This window comes from Phocoena sinus, chromosome 1 (genome assembly GCF_008692025.1).
Source record: "Phocoena sinus isolate mPhoSin1 chromosome 1, mPhoSin1.pri, whole genome shotgun sequence".
Classification (NCBI taxonomy): domain Eukaryota; kingdom Metazoa; phylum Chordata; class Mammalia; order Artiodactyla; family Phocoenidae; genus Phocoena; species Phocoena sinus.
The window spans coordinates 12,702,590-12,720,349 of record NC_045763.1 but is presented as its reverse complement, the minus strand read 5'-3'; the positions used below and the strand labels follow the sequence as shown (position 1 = coordinate 12,720,349).

The 17,760-nt window shown below is 43.6% G+C and overlaps 1 protein-coding gene across 1 annotated transcript in view; it reads left to right on the top strand.

Moving 5' to 3' along the window:
* The window catches only part of SPATA21 (spermatogenesis associated 21), a 33,535-nt gene that overhangs the window by 14,185 nt on the left and 1,590 nt on the right, over nucleotides 1-17,760 (top strand). The window contains 5 exon segments of the mRNA XM_032631550.1: nucleotides 243-380; nucleotides 2,609-2,680; nucleotides 2,805-2,916; nucleotides 16,212-16,387; nucleotides 17,202-17,376. Coding sequence (XP_032487441.1) covers nucleotides 243-380; nucleotides 2,609-2,680; nucleotides 2,805-2,916; nucleotides 16,212-16,387; nucleotides 17,202-17,376 — 673 coding nt within the window.

Sequence of the window (17,760 nt, the reverse complement as noted above, 5' to 3'; positions counted from 1 at the left end):
AGTGGGCATGTTCTGGTGCAAGGTGAAGGCAGCTAACTAGCTGAGCTTTTGCCACACCAGCTGAGCCCTTGGTCTGACCTTGTACTAGAGAGTGAAGTGAGTCGATGGGCCCACACCCCTCCACTTTCACTCTTCGTTAAGTTTGTCCCTCTACCCAGCCATGGTGATAAAGAAGGCTGGACAGGGGGTGGTTGGAGCGGATGGGATGAATGGTGGAAACATAATGCCACTGCCCACCCCAGCCTTCCGCAGCTACTTTGAGATCTTCAGTGGTCATGGCGAGGTGGATGCACAGAGCCTGGAGAACATCCTGCTCCTCGTGGGCATGTCCCTGATGCCGGCCCAGGTGGAGGATACCCTGAGGCGTGCTGATATAGATGGTGAGTTGGGGGAGGCTTCATCCTGAACCCCAGGCAGGGTCAGGTTCATGGGCCACATGAGACCTGTGCAGTCACACAGGGCTCTGCGCTTACAGGGTCCTGACTTTGGTTTAATGCTCTGCTGTTACAGTCTAGAAATTCTTGATAATTTTTGAAAGAGGGGCTCTATTCTGCATTTTCATTTTGATCTGGGCCCCACAAATGATGTAGCTGGTCCTGGCCCCAAAGTTAGGGCTCCCTGGGTACCTACTCAGTGCCAGGTTCTGGGGACCCAGAGATGACCAAGACTTATTTCCTAAGATGTAGGTGATCTCTGAGATCAATCCTTCCAGCACTTTATGTGTGCTTCATTGGACATTCCTCCATGACTCGGTCACTCATTTTACCAGCTGTATGACCTTGGACAAATCACTGAAGTTCACCAAGTCTCAGTTTCCCCACCTGTAAAAGGGGGCTTACAGCAATACCCATCTCACTGGGCTGTTAAAATAATTAAATGAGATAATCCAGGCAAAGCACGGAGCACAACACTTGGTGCAGAGCATGTATCCGGGAGACATTAACTGCTGGTACTATTCATTCACTAAATATGTATTAACTGCCTACCGTATGTCCATTCCTGTGCTGCGCACTGGGAATAAAGACATGTGTAAGACCTATGAGACCTGCCCTCGAGGTGCTCACACAGTCAATGACACAGAAGGAAGAGTTGCCAAAGGAAGCAGCGCTTAAGGTGGCTTGGAGGAAGGGATCAGGAAGGAAGGCTTCCTGGAGGAGGTGATGCCTGAGCCAAATTGTGAAAGATGAAGCAGGAGTTAGGCAGGGAGAGGGGAAGGAAGAAGGGCATTGCTGGTGGCAGAAATAACCTGGACAAAAGGAATAGGGCACAGGGTGAGAAGCATCACATGTGGTTTGGTTGGCCAGATGCAGGGAACACAGTGGAGCTGTAGGGGGCCTGGGCTCCTGACCTCTGAGTGTCAGCTCTGCCTCCTCCATCACTGCCTGAGTGTGAATCCTCAGAGACAAGTTAAGAATTGACCTCAGCTCGGCCCCTACATGACCCCAGGCAACAGCCTACTTTTGTCTATGCCTCAGGCCTCATCTGTGACATGGGGATAAGAGTATTAGGCGACCCCCCCCACCTCCTCCCCCCCACCCCCCCTCAAGGGTGGCTTTAAGAATTAGAGACCACTCATCAATTTGTCAAGCAGTTCAGAGAACATTTGCCAAGCACCTCTCTGTCTTAAGCCCTGAAGACACAGTGCTGAACAAAACAGCCCGTTCCTGTCTCCCAGAGCTTCAGTTAAATCCCAGATCTTATGAGTGTGTGGTTCAAGTACAAGGGTTCTATGACAGTGTCCAACAGGGGGTCTGACCTGCACTGGTCTGAACTCCGTAAGGAAGTGATGGTCAAGGGGGAGCATTAAGTGAGAGAGTTGGAGGGAATTCCTTGGCAGTCCGGTGGTTAGGACTCCGCGTTTTTCACTCTGCGTTTTCACTGCCGGGGCCCGGGTTCAATCCCTGGTTGGGGAACTAAGATCCTGCAGGGCCACAACAAAGAAACAAAAACAAGCAAACAAACAAACAAAAAGAGTTGGAGGGTGGTGGAGAGAAGTCTAGGAAGAGGAAGCAGCGTGCGCAAAGGCCCGCAACAGGGAAGAATGTGGCCCCTGGAGGGAAAGCAGGTTAGCGCTGGGGAGTTTGGTACCAGGTAAGGCTGGAGACAGGTAACGGGCAGGTCTAGCAGGACTTTGAAGGCCAAAGTGGGAAAACTGTAGGTACAAATATGTCCTCATGCAGAGACTAGCACACTGTAATAAGAGTTGCTGACGTTTAATGAGCGTGTATTATATGCATGGCCCTATTCTGAGCACGTTGCCTCAATTTCTCTCCCATGAGAAAGGTGTTAAGGTCATCCTCACCCTATAGATGAGAAAACTAGGGCTTAGTGGGGTTAAGAGACTTTGCCAAGGTCACAAAGATAGTAAGTGGTACACCTATGACATGAACCCAGTCTGCTGCTTCCAGGAACTTCTGGGAGCTTCTAACCCAGGAGATTTTAATTTTTACCTTCTACTTTCCTGTGTGCACCATGCTCTCTGCATTGAATATGCGTTACTTTTATAATCAAACCCAATGAGTAAATGCTAATAACCGTGCCTGGGTCGCAATGCCCGAGCCTGCTCTGAAAGGCCCCTGGCCACACTGTATTCTTCTGGCCTCCACAGGAGACGGCCACGTGAACTTCAAAGACTTCTTGGCTGTGATGACAGACACCAAGAGCTTCTTCTGCTCTGTGGGTGAAGCAGGGGTGAGCCCAGGGCACTCAGAGCTGGGGGGAGGGGCCAGGTGGCTGCTGGGGCTGTTAGGCATCCAGGGCTGTTAAGTGGTAACGGCAGCCACCAACCCACGTCCCCAGAAGAGAAGGCCTGACGGACATGGCTCCCCCAAACCCCCGCACTCTGCTCTTTGAGATCCTGTCCCTGCTGGTGGAGATGCTGGCATTACCTGAGGCAGCCTTAGAGGAGATCACCAGGTGAGTAGGACTGGCTACTGGGAGTGGAGGGTTGTGGACATGGAAATGGCACCTAGCGTTTTGGCAGCTGAGGACTTTTGATAATTAGGACTCTTAGTTGCCAGTGAAACCCACATAAAACTGGCTTACACAACAGGGGAATGTATTGGCTCACATCACTGCTCAGGGCCTCAGGAATGGCTGGATCTAGGAGACCAGATGATACCATTCAGGCTTTATCTCTCCCGCTCATCTCTGCATTAGCTCCAAGCTCAGCGAGGCTCTTCCCACAGTGGGAAGGATGGCAACCGGCAGCCTCTACTCTACTCATACCTTCCTTGTTTTGCAACCTCAGCAGCAAGAAGAATACCTTCTTGCAGTACTCATACAGCAGTCCCAGAAAGGGAATGCGATAGGGCCTGTCTAGGGCTAAAGAACACGAGGTGGAAGCCTCCCCGTGTTGCCAGAGTGGGCTGGTGGGTGGTTAGTGGTTCACCTAAGGAAGAGACAGCTGTGTACAAAAACAACACGAACATTCGAGGGCTAGAAGCAGAGGGTCAAGGCAGAATGGCCCACTTGGTCTCTCTTGCAGCACACAGAAGCTTGTCCCTATTGCTCAGAAAGTTGGATCACTTTTTCCTGCCACAGAACAGGCTTTGTCGGCAGGGGCCGGAGGAGGGGGAATGATTGTAGGCTGTTCCACTAATACCAACTTAGCAAACCCCAAAGACAAGAGATCTTTCTTCCTCCCGGCATCTATAAATCACTAAACACATAAGTCTGAAGACGACAAATGTATGATTTTAAAAGCAATAAAACAAATTGCCAGGTATCAATTTCTCCAGTTTAAAAACAGGGCTTCCCTGGTGGCGCAGTGGTTGAGAGTCCGCCTGCCGATTCAGGGGACACGGGTTCGTGCCCCAGTCTGGGAGGATCCCACATGCTGCGGAGCGGCTGGGCCCGTGAGCCATGGCCGCCAAGCCTGCGCGTCCGGAGCCTGTGCTCCGCAACGGGAGAGGCCACAGCGGTGAGAGGCCTGCGTACCAGAAAAAAAAAAAAAAAAAAAAAAAAAAAATATATATATATATATATATATATATAAATAAATTCCAGTAATCTTGAAGCCTGTGTGTGCCCTACCCCAATCACAAAGTACTTTCTCCCTAACAAGAACCAACCCTTATTCCTTTGCTTTTTGTTTTAAAATTTCACTGCTTATTTTTTCCCTTATCGTTCATTGAAAATTTCATACATACGGCAAAGTTAAAAGAATTTTACAGTGAACATTTATATACCAACCACCTAGATTCTACTGTTGCCATTTTGCCATACTTTTGCCATGCTTCTATCCATCTGTTCATCGATCTGTATTATTTTTTATTCATTTCAAAGTAAATGATAGTTATTTCCCTCTAAATACTTCAGCATACATGGCATTAGCTAATGATCAATATTTGTATAGAGCTTCCCCCCCGCCGCATATTGTGAGGTATAATGTACATTCAGTGAAATGCACAGATCTTAAGTGTATCATTGAATGAGTCTCAACACATGCCCACACCCCAGCAACCTGAACCCCTTTCAAGATATACAGAACTTTACCATCATTCCAGAAAGTGCCCTCATGACCCTTACCAGTTGGTCCCTGAACCACCCCCCCATCCAGAGGCAATCACTCTTCTAATTTCTTTTCCCACTAGAGTGGTTTTGCCTGACAACTTCATATAAATGGAAACAAACCGTATTTAGTCATTAGTATCTAGCTTCTTTCACTCAGCATAACGCTTTTGAGATTCATCCATGTTGCTGTGGGCAGCAACAGTTCACTCCTCCTTATTACTGTATCCCATTGGATGAATATACCACAGTTCATTCATCCATCCTTTCATGGGTAGATTTCTGAGCTGTTTTCAGTTTTGGGTTATAATGAATAAAGCTGCTATTAACATTTTTGTACAAGTCTTTGTGTGGACATATATTTTGTTACTTGGGTAAGTACCCAGAAATGGAATTGCTGGGTCACAGGATAGGTGTATTTTACTTACAAGGAACTGCCAGACTTTTTTATCTAAGTGATTCTACCATTTTACACTCACATCAACAATGTACGAGAGTTCCAGTTTCTCCACATCTTGTGCAAATCTATACTGTCAGTCTTGCTAGTTTCAGTCAGTCTGGTGGATATGCAGTGGCACTTTTAAAAAAAAATTTTTTTATTTACTTATTTTGGCTGCGTTGGGTCTTTGTTGCTGCGCGCGGGCTTTCTCTAGTTGTGGCGAACGGGAGCTCCTCTTCGTTGCTGTGTGCGGGCTTCTCACTGCAGTGGCTTCTCTTGTTGCGGAGCATGGGCTCTAGGCACACGGGCTTCAGTAGCTATGGCACGTGGCCTCAGTAGTTGTGGCACACAGGCCCTAGAGCACAGGCTCAGTAGTTGTGGCGCGTGGGCTTCATTGCTCCATGGCATGTGGGATCTTCCCGGACCAGGGCTTGAACCCGTGTCCCCTGCATGGGCAGGCGGATTCTTAACCACTGCACCACCAGGGAAGCCCTGCAGAGGCACTTTTAAATTTTGACTCACACTTGTTTGTATTCCTGAATACTTTATTGTTTAGCTTTCCATATTTTTTTACCTCTATCGGAGTGGACTCATACTATAAGTCCTCTGTTACTTTTTCTTCTCAGTGTTAGGTATTTGTGACTCATCCATGTTCTTACGCATAGCTGTAGATCATTTATCATTTTCACTGCTACATACTATTATCTGGTATGACTACATCACAATATATGTATTTGTTCTGCAGGTGGACAATAGGTCTATGTTCAGTTTCCAGCCATGGTAGAAACAGTGTTAAAATTTTGTATATGTTTCCAGGATACCTGGGAAAGCGTTTCTTAAGAGCAGCAGTTTTAAAACTTTTTGGTCTAGGAAACTGTCAATATTTTCTATATATGAACTTAAAACAGAGAGATCTAAAAAATATTAATTTATTTAACAAAGATAACCCCATTACATGTTAATAGAAAAAAAACATTTTAAATGAAAAAATAATGATATTTTCCAAAACAAACAAACAAGAAAGTTAATGAGAAGAATGGCATTGCTTTACAATATTGAGAATCTCTTCAGTGTCTGGCCTAAAAGAAGTTGGCTGGATTTTCCTATATGCTTCTGCATTCAATCTGTTGTTTTGGTTGAAGTATATGAAGAAATCTGGCCTCACACAAATATGTAATTGGAAAAAGTATTTTAATAGCCTTTTCATTTAATATCCCATATATCATGGAGGTAGTTTTCTTTGATAGTACACCAAACTTGACGAGCAGTAGTGTCTTAAAAGTTGGTTGCAATATGGAATCTGATGCCATATCTGTGAACTGTTCGTTGTACTCTTTTTTTAAAAAAATATTTTTTTGGTTGTGTGGGGTGTTAGTTGCGGCCGGCAGGCTCCTCAGTTGCAGCTCCAGGGCTCCTTAGTTGTGGCAGGCGAACTCTTAGTTGCAGCATGCATGTGGGATCTAGTTCCCTGACCAGGGATCAAACCTGGACCCCCTATATTGGGAGCACGGAGTCCTATTCACTGCACCGCCAGGGAAGTACCCTCGTTGTACTCTTTTAAATAAAAAATCTATTGTTTTTGTAGTTTAAATGGATCTTTTCCCATGAATGGCTTTTGTAACATGCATTGTTCATTTAGAACATATTGCGTATCTTCTAAATGTTGACACATTTCATTGTAGTTATTCTACATATTATATGTATAATTATTAATATCACCCCTAATGTCAGACAAGTCTTTAGGGAATTCCCTGACGGTCCAGTGGTTAGGACTCGGCGCTCTCACTGCTGGGGCCCAAGTTGGGTCCTTGGTTGGGGAACTAAGATTCCACAAACCACATGGCATGGCCAAAAATAAATAAAATAAAGTCATCCTTGCTTTAAAAAAAAAAAAGTTTTTAAATATTAGAAGTGTTGTGTGAGGCTACAGTTCAGTTCACTCATTTGACTGTTATAAACTATTCTGTGTATGAACATGCATATGACACATGCTTATTATAATGGATTTTTTAAAAATTTATTTATTATTTATATTATTTTGGCTGCACTGGGCCTTCATTGTGGCACGTGGGCACTCAGGCTCTTCGTGGCGGTGCGCGGGCTCTCTCGTTGCAGTGTGTGGGCTCTAGAGCACTTGGGCTTAGTTGCAGTACGTGGGAATCTGAGTTCCCTGACCAGGGATCGAACCCGGGCCCCCTGCATGGGAAGCTCGGAGTCTTAACCACTGGGCCACCAAGGAAGTCCCATGATAATGGATTTGCTTTCCCAAATTCTAATTTTTTACTTGAAAGCTTTAATTTTGTCATAGGTAACAAACGCTGTCAGCTGTTTTCCTTGAAAGGATGGGCTAACTTCATCCATTTTCGAGAAAATATCTGCCAAAATACGCAAGGCTGCATAACCACAGTTTGTCCTTTTTTCAAGTAAAAAATGACATTTAGTGTGTAGGGGAGGTAAAATTTTCCTTTACCCTCTTAGAGCTCCCAGCTGGGACTGATGTAAGACAGACTAACAGGAGAAAAGCATACAAGTTTAACTTACACGCACATGGGAGCCCTGACAAGAATAATGAAGACCCAAAGAACTGACAAGCCCGAGGGGCTTGCATACAAGGATGAAAAGAGCAGCAACTGTAGAAGAGTAATTAAAATATATGGGCAGGGGCTTCCCTGGTGACGCAGTGGTTAAGAATCCGCCTGCCAATGCAGGGGACACGGGTTCGAGCCCTGGTCTGGAAGATCCCACATGCTGCAGAGCAACTAAGCCCGTGCACCGCAACTACTGAGCCTGCACTCTAGAGCCCACGAGCCACAACTACTGAGCCTGTGTGCCACAACTACTGAAGCCCGCGTGCCCAGAGCCTGTGCTGTGCAACAAGAGAAGCCACCACAAGAAGAAGCCCGCGCACTGCAACGAGGCGTAGCCCCCGCTCGCTGCAACTAGAGAAAGCCCGTGCGCAGCAACGAAGACCCAGCACAGTCTAAAAAAATATATATATATATACATATATATATATAATATATATATATATATATATGCAGAATTAGGAAGATAAAGAGTTATTTTAACCATGTCTGTTTGTACAGAGTTCTCTTGGCCTGGACTCTTTTTTTTTTCCTTTGGCCGCACCACACGTATACACTGGCCCTCGGCAGTGAAAGCACGGAGTCCTAACCACTGGACCGCCGCGAAATTCCCTCTTCCTCTCTTGTGATAAGAATGTTTCTTCCTCCTGGTTCAGGGAGGGCAGCTTTCACCTGGGAATTTTGTCTCCTGCTTTTAGAAAGAAAAAGTCAGTGGACGCTTCTTGCATCTACTGTTTTTCAAGTGCCTTTAACTCAAAATAATCAACATGCTGAAGTGGCACATATTGGGATGGCATGTCCTAAACTCCTTCATTCCCTCCATCTGGCACTTCCCTAGAAGTTTCATCTATTAAAAGCTGAGTTGGTGGCCGTGGAGAAAAAGTCGGGTTAGAAGTTGCAAAGAGATCTGTGAAAGGGGGAGGAAAACACAGATCGGAACAAGCAGAAAAAAACAAATCTAAGCATATGATCCTGTATTTCCCTGGATCCGTCTCTGAGTCCTGAGAACAGGTCAGTTCAGTGACAGTCGGAGCTCACTTTAGGAGGCAATGGTATAGGTGGGAGTAGGGCACCCGCCTAACTTAGGCCTTTATATGGTGAGCTGCTAGCAAGCATTTAATGAGGGGCATTTCTTTGGAAAAAGAGAAACAGAGGTTAATGGTTAGAATAAATTGTAAACTCAGTTTTTGAGACCAGAGGGCAGTTAATTGTGAGATTCTTACATGTCAGTCTCAAAGCATCTTCAGATGGTGGAGGGACTTCCCTGGCAGTCCAGTGGTTGAAACTCTGCGCTTCCACTGCAGGGGGAACGGGTTCGATCCCTGGTTGGGGAACTCGGATCCTGCATGCCACACAGTGGCCAAAAAAAAAAAAAAAAAAAAAGGGGGAGTGAGGCTATCTGATGAATTTTCTGGCTTGCAGTTTGAATGTCTTTGGTGACGGCACTGGGTGTTCCCGTGAACTAACAGCAGCAGGCATACAGGGTTGTTATATATGATCTGTTGCAGTGATTTTTTCTTATTGATGTTTATATTAAGTTGCTTTAGCTTGCAGGGCATTGGGAAAAGGGCAGTCCTAGTTTCCAGGTCAGGAGGGTGGAGGGAAACTAGAAATGTTGATTCACTTTGTGAATACAAGTGGCAGGAGCCAGTTTATAAAGAAGACAAAAAGCTCAAAGTGAACTGTTCAACAACCTACAAAGGTGTGTTATAGCTTTTATTGAAACACAGAATTTTTCTCTCCACAATCAGTTCCATTTTTATCAGATAATCAAAGTAAGACTAATTTGTCTGTAAAAATTTTTTTTGTTATTGAAGTGTAGTTGATTTACAATGCTGTGTTAGTTTCAGGTGTACAGCAAAGTGATTCAGGTCTAATATGTACTAATATACATATTAGTGTGTGTATATATATATTAGTTTCTTTGTGGACAAATCAGGCAAGTATCAGAAATCACAGAGTTCCCTGGTGGCCTAGTGGTTAGGATTTGGCGCTTTCACTGTGGTAGGCCTGGGTTCAATTCCTGGTCCAGGAACCATCCCACAAGCCGCACAGCGCAGACAAAATTAAAAAAGAAAAAAAGAAATCACAAAGAACCTAGAAAGTTAAACGTATGGCTCTCTCCATTCTTTTTTACTTTTAATTTACTGTCATGGTTGACATACATCAAACAGTGCACTTTAATTATGCATTTTGTTCTTAGGTTGAATTCATAGCATTATAATGTTAAACATCTGGTAGAGATAGCATATGCTTTGACTAGTCTTAATTTACATAAGCTTTTTTCCCCTTTCTTTAAGCCAATTAAATACAGCTCTCTTACAAGTTAATTTTTATCAATACCATCTGCAGTAGAAAAACATTACTTACATATTATTTATATATATATATATATATACACACACACACACATATACATACATAAACATGCAAGACCCAATGCAGCAAAAATAAATAAATTTAAAAAATAAATCAATCTATTTAAAAAAAGGAACTCGTTTCATTTCTGGTGGGAATGCAAAATGGTACAGCCACTTTGGAAGACGGTTTGGTGGGGTTTTTTTAAAATTCATTAATTAATTTATTTTTGTCTGCATTGGGTCTTCGTCTTTGGGTCTTCGTTGCTGCGCATGGGCTTTCTCTAGTTGTGGTGTGCGGGCTTCTCATTGTGGTGGCTTCTCTTGTTGTGGAGCTTGGGCTCTAGGTGCGTGGGTTTCAGCAGTTGTGGCATGCAGGCAGAGCACAGGCTCAGTAGTTGTGGCGCACAGGCTTAGTTGCTCTGCGGCATGTGGGATCTTCCCGGACCAGGGATCGATCCCGTGTCCCCTGCACTGGCAGGCGGATTCTTAACCACTGTACCATCTGGGAAGTTCCAGTTTGGTGGTTTCTTACAAAACTTAACAAACTCTTACAATATGATCCAGCAATTGTGCTCCTTGATATTTACCCAAAAGAATTGAAAACCTTGTCCACACAAAATTAACTGTGCTACACCTACATAGTGGAATATTCAGCACTAATAAGAGCCATCAAACCATGAAAAGACAGAGGAAACTTAAATGCATATTGCTACGTGAAAAAAACTGATCTGAAAAGGCTACATACTTTACAGTTCCAACTATGTGACATTCTGGAAAAGACAAAACAATGGAGACAGTAAAAAGATCACTGCTTACTGGAGTGAGGGGAGAGGGAGGGAAGTGGAGCACAGATTTTTAGAGCAATGGAACTATTCTGTATTACCATAATGGTAGATACATGTCATTTCACATTTGTCACAACTCATACAATGTACAACACTATGAGCGAATCCTAAGGTAAACTATGGCCTTATGGTAATAATGATACGTCAGTGTAAGTTCATCAGTTGTAACAAATGTACCACTCTGGTGGGGGATGTTGATCATGGGGGAGTCTGTGGGTGTGTGTGTGTGGGAAGGGCAGCGGGTAAACGGGAACTGTCTGTACTTTCCACTCAATTTTCTGTGAATCTAAAAACTCTATCAAAAAAACCTTAGTTAAGAAAAAAAATACACTATAAATAGAAAGTCCCCCCGCCAAATTAATTAACCATATACACTTGGGTTTACCTCTGGATTCTTTATTCTCTTCCTGTGTCTATATTTCTGCAAATACCACATAGGTCTTGATTACTACAGCTTTATAGTAAGTATTCAGATCAGGTAGAGTAAGTCCTCCAACTTGTTCTTTTTCAAAGAGTTCTAGATCCTGTTCTATTCTAGGTCCTTTGCATTTCTATATAAATTTTAGAATCAGTTTGTCAATCTCTATAAAAGAGCCTGCTGGTATTTTGTTGGGATTGCATTGAATCTATATGCTCATTTTGGGAGAAATGACATCTTAATAATAACAAGTCTTTCAGTCCATGAACATGGTATATATAACTCTTCACTTATTTAGGTCTCTAATTTCAGCGGGATTTTGTAGTTTTCAAGATATAGATCTTTTACATATTTTGTTGAATATATCCATAAGTAGTGATAAGGTGCTGAGAGTTTAGACCTCTGCAAAGCATGAAAGTTCATGGTTAAGAAGTTTAAAAAAATATATATATATATATCCATAAGTATTTCATATTTTATACTGTTGTAGATGTTTCCATTTTCCTATTGCTCATTGCTGGTATTATAGAAGTATAGTTTATTGTTGTATATTGATCCTGTATCCTATGACCTTGCTAAATTCACTTATTAGTGCTGGTAGCTTTTTATAATAGATTTCTTAAGATTTTTACACACACAATGATGTCATCTGTGAATAAAGACAGCTTTACTTCTTCCTTTCCAATCCATTAGCATTTATTCCTTTTGCTTGTTTTATTGCACTGGTTAAGACCTTAAGTAAAACAAAAGTGATGACAGCAAACATTTTTGCCTCGCTCCTGATCATGGGGGAAGCAATCAATCTTTCGCCATTAAGCTTGATTTTAGCTGTAGGATTTTCGTAGATACTTCTATCATGTTGAGGAAGTGCCTTTCTATTTCTAGTTTGCTGAGAGTTTTTATTATGAATGGGAGTTGAATTTTGTCAAATTCTTTTTCTGCATCTTAAGATGATTATAAGGTTTTTCTCTTACATTCTGTTAATATAGTAGATAAAACTGATTTCTCAATGTAAACTAACTGCATTCTCTGGAAGAACTCCACTTAGTTGTAATGTATTATCCTTTTAATATATTACTGGATTCAACCTGCTATTTTGTTAAGAATTTTGGCACCTATGTTCAAAGGAGATATTGGTCGTTAACTTGCTTTTTGGGTGATATCTAGTGTTCCTGTTAGTATAATGCTGGCATCATAAAATGAGTTACGTGTTCTCATGTCCTGAAAGAGTGCATGAAATCTTGGTATTCAGTCTCCTCTAAAGGTTTGACAGAACTTACAGTGAAGCCGCTTGGACCTTATTTTCTTTGTGGGGAGACTCTTTTGTTTTGTTTAATTGAAGTACAGTTGATTTACAATGCTTCAGGTGTACAGCAAAGTGATTCAGTTACATATATACATATGTTCTTTTTCAGGTTCTTTTCCATTATAGGTTATTACAAGATATTGAATATATTTCCCTGTGCTATACAGTAGGTCCTTGTTGTTTATCTATTTTCTATATAGTAGTGTGTATATTTTAACCCAAAGTCCTAATTTATCACCCCCCCACTTACCCCTTTGGTACCAATTAGTTTGTTTTCTATGTCTGTGAGTTTATTTCTGTTTTGTAAATAAGTTCATTTATATCATTTTTTTATTTTCCACATACAGGTGATATCATATGATATTTGCCTTTTCTCTGACTTCACTTAGTATGATAATCTCTACGTCCATCCATGTTGCTGCAAAAGGCATTATTTCATTCTTTTTTTATTCCATTTTATATTTTATCATCTTTATCCAGTCATCTGTTGATGGACATTTGGGTTGCTTCCATGTCTTGGCTATTGTAAATAGTTCTGCTATGAACATTGGAGTGCACGTATCTTTTTGAATTAGAATTTTCAGCTTTTCCAGATATATGCCCAGGAGTGGGATTGCTAGATCATATGGTAACTCTATTTTTAGTTTTTAAAAGAACCTCCATACTGTCTTTCATAGTGGTTTGTGCCAATTTACATTCCCACCAATAACGTAGCGGGGTTCCCTTTTCTCCACACCCTCTCCAGGCTTTCTTTCTTGAATATTTCTGGCAGTTACTTCTACATAATATGGATGTACTACAATATTTTAGTTAATGATTTTTAGACTTGTATCTACTGACTTCTTGTTATGGTAAGAATTTAGCTGTCTGATACAACTATCCCCTCAGCTCCTCCTTCCCCATTCAAATATATTATCATTTTTTTACTAAATATTTGGGGTTTCTAATATTATGGCTACACAGTTATTCATAGCTGAGCATTTTTTATATAATGATTTCATTTCCTTTCTTATTTTTTCATTTCCTAAAAGTTGACAATTGCCTTTTTTTTTTTTCTTTGTACTCACTGACAATTCTTGTACCTTCCTAGAGCTTCTTTTTCTTGGAGGCATTTTCTAAATAATTCCATTTTTCTCATTTTTGGATTAATTTCTTCTTAGGCATGCTGCAGAGCCGTCATCTTGGGAGTCTGTTGTCATCCTAGGAATTCTTTCGTCCTTCCCTCTGATTGGAATTCTGTCTACTGGATCACATGTCTTACTTTTCCTTGATTTGCTTACTCTTTCTTGGTTTGATTTGCTTAAAAAAAATAATAACGGGAGCATGTTTCACCAGTAGCTTTTTGGGGTTAGAAAGGCAGTAATTCAGCGACAGATATGGGAATGCCAGCCCTTGAAATTTCTGTCTTTTAAGCTATAGTGATCCAATCTAAACTGGTTGTCCTCTATGACAGTTGCACTGCCATTGTGGGATCTCCCTTCACCATCTTCCTTTAACTTTTGTCTTTCTCCTGTGTTAGATCTCTTATTTTCTGTATGTATATCTTCCTTTTCTTTTTGGTTTATGCCCTCATTTTGGAAGAACATGCCCTCCAGTACCTTCTTGAGAAAGGATGAATGGGAGGCATGAGTTTTGAGATTTTGTATGTCTACAAAAGTGTTTATTCTACCATCACACTTACTGAATAATTTAGCTAGGTACAGAATTCTAGATTAGTGTATTCATTAAGGAATAGACCCCAATGTACTACAGTTCAAACAGTATAGTTTATTTCTCTCATATTGATGGCTTGGAGGAAGCAGGCAGGAAGGCAAGGTTGCTCAAGCACCCAGTTTCTTTCCCACTTATTCTTCCACCATTCCCTAGGTCAATCCTAAGCCAATTTACCAGCAACACATCTAAATTCAAGCCCACAAGAAGGGGAAGGAGAGGAAGTAGAGAGCAAGCAATTTCCTTTAAAATTGCGACTGAGAAAGTTGCACACACTCTGCTCATGTCCTGTTGGCCCCTGTGGGGTGAAGTTATTTCCTAGTCCATCTTTTTACTCAGCATGCTGTCTTTTCAGGTTCTAATTTTACACAGGGGTCTAGATCCAATCTCCATTTGAGGGCTCTGGTATTCATTTTCTATTTTCTCTGTGTGAAGCTCATTAAAACCCAAAATTCCAGGCTTCAGGGATAGGCAGAGGTCCTAGCAGAACCACCTGCTTAAGCCCTAAGGGCTTCCTAACACTCTGAGTAGCATGCCTAGCCTTCAACACTGCCTACAAAGTCTCAGGTAGTCTGGCCCTCCCATCTTGCTGCCCATTTCTACCCCCTTCTCCCTCACACACAAGCTCTAGCACCTCTCTTCTTAGAGCTCACCAAGCTCTTTCGCACCTCCTGGCCTTTTCACAAGCCATTCCCTCTGCCTGAAAGAGGCTTCTTCCCGATATCCACTCAGCTTGCTTCCTCCCCTCATTTTGCTCAAATGCCACCACCTCGAGACTTTCACTGACTACTATGGACAAAACAGCTCATCACTACCTCCTACTCAGCTTTTACTTTCTCTCAGAACACCCATCACTCCCCACATGGTACCATAATTTATTTACTTGTTCATGGTCCGACTCTCCCACTAGATGTGTGCCTAGGTAGTTGATTTAAAAAGTGATACCAGGGAGCAGAAGTGAGGGAAGGGACATGAACACAGGAGGAGGAGGAGCCAATACAATGATGTGCTACTGAGTCAGCCATCCCCAGGATCTTCTGAGGAGACTATGAATGGTGGCTCAGAACCATCAGGGGAACAGACAGGAGCCTGTATACCTCAGCTGCTGGTTCCTTTGTCAAGGGTGCCCCACACAGGTGTTTAACTCCCCTGCACTTCTGGGGCGCATATGTGTCAGAGAGGCTCTGGAGCAAGCAGCAAGAGGTAAGATCTGAGGTGAGACTGGGCCAGGTTGTCCCTGTGCAGAGCTGGTTGAGGCCCACGTAGAAGTGGTTGCTGTGACAGTGGCTGGACTAAGAGGTGGGGCTGAGAGATGACACAAGGACCTTATATGAATATCTCATGCACTGCTCTTTCCCAAGCGTTTAGGTGAGTGGCCAGCATACAGTAAACACTTAATAAATATTTGAATGAATGAATGAACGGTGCTGCAGTCTAGTGGGGAAAAGGCAAGTAATGATGAGTTAAGAGTATTAAGTGCGCTGTGATAGGGTTAAGTACAAGTTGTCAGGGGGCCTATAGTGGGAGCCTAACCCGTCTATTGGAGGAGAGAGGACTTTCTGGAAGAGATGGCCTTTAAACTGCGATCTGGAAGATGAGGAGGAGTTAACTGCACAGCTGGCTTACAAAGCACTTGCACATCTAAGTAAAAATACCAGTGATAGAAATCATGGGCAACATTTACCAAGCTCTTTCCTTGAGTCAATTTGCTGAATGCTTAATGGGTCTTGTTATTTAATCTTTGCTTTTAACCCTATAAAAAGCGCTGACTGATCTGCTTAGAGAAATCAAGTGACTTCCAATGACTGGCAGAGATAACCATTTCCCCCCACTTTATAGGGGTGACCGAGACCCAGAGCAGAGCAGTGACTCGCCCACAGTTACAGGAAGTTAATGGTTGAGCCAGGACTAAAACCCAGATCTCTTGTGGCCCTGCTCCCGAGCTGGCCTGACAGAACAGGGGCTCAGAAAGAGTGAGCGAGGAGGAGGGTGAATTAAACACGGCTGGGCTGAGCTGGGCGGCACTGCCTCCCCAGCTATTACCAGAAGAAGCTGAAGGAAGGCACCTGTAAGGCCCGAGAGATGGAACCAGCCATTGGCCGGCTGCAGTCCCAGAAGAAGCTTCCCTACAACCCGCAGCAGGCAGACACCTTGGAAGTCCCAGAACGAAGAGCCCTCAGGATCCTGAGCCAGCTGAAGCAGCAGAACTATGGTGAGGGCCCTGGGTGCCACACAGCCAGGCCCAGGAGCTGAGACATGGTTTCCCACTTCGGGCTTAACTGTGTGCCATCAGCCAGCTGGCTGATAATCACCACCCATCTCCAGCCTTCCGCACACCCTTTCCCCTGAGCCTTAGCCCTGAGCACAGGTTGGTCCCAAGAGCCTGGACTGAGAAGGAAGAGTGCTTAGCAATCCCACCTCATCATTTATTGAGCACCCTCTGGGGTCACTCACTATGCTAAGCCCTTTGCAGACACGCTAGAATTTAATCCTCATAATCACATACTTACCCCACGTATTCACGATGAGAAAACTGAAGTTTAAGCAACTTGCCCAAGGTCCCACAGCTAGCATGTGTCAGAAAGGGGAGATTATACCCAGGTCTGACTCTAAAACCTGTGCTCTTTTCTCTGGGCAAGGTTACCTTCCCGTAATAGTAGACTTCTACTGTGTGCCAAGTGATGGGCTAGAAGCTTTCTAGAGTCTTTAGAGTGTGCCTATCAGACTCTGCCAGGACTCATCCCAAAGACATGTGCTCCTTTTTAAGCAGGTATTAGCCCTTACACTGTTCTCAGCATTTAGCTGAGTGCTTTGCATATATTATCCCTTAATCCTCATCATCAACTCTGAGGCGGATACCACCACCAGCTCCAGCTTATGCAGAAGCTCAGAGAGGTTAAGTTACTTGCCCAAACCCACCCAGGTCGTTACGTGGCAAAGCTGGGATTTCACATGGGTCTGCCTGCCTCCCAGCACTGGACGTGCTCTGAAACATTCCCCTCTCCTGCCTCTGCCACCTTTGCCAGTTGCCAACCTGCAAAGCCCCTATGCCCAGGTGCCTTGCATCCTGCTCTGCCCGAGGCTGGACAATACGGTCCGCCGGAAGCAGGGCAGCCACTACATGCTGGAGCTGTGTACTCCCACCAGCCTGGGCCCTGACACCCGTAGCCTCTTCTTCCAGACTAGATCTCAAGGAAGCAGGTGGGTACCCAGAGGGCAGGGACTGCAGCCCAGGCCCATCCACCTCCTTCCTTATGAAGTCCCTGGCCTAACCCAAGGGAAATCCATCCTTCCAAGAGATGCCTCAGAGACTGTTGTTCCAGGGAGGAAAAAGGGGAAAGGATGGAAGGGGGAAGAAACTAACCTTTGAGAGTCTGTGTCCCAGGTAGATTGTTCCTAAGTCAGGGTACTTACGCCTTTCTGTGCCCGGGACTCGGTAGCACTACCTGCCTTTCTCATGCAGGGGGTTTAAGTCCTTTGCCTGAGTCTGATTCCATGTTAGGAGTAGTAGGAAACAGGCTTAGCAGCTGGGTGGAGGGAAGCTTCCCCTGCAGCAGTCCTCTTCCAGGCATCCTGGGATAAAAG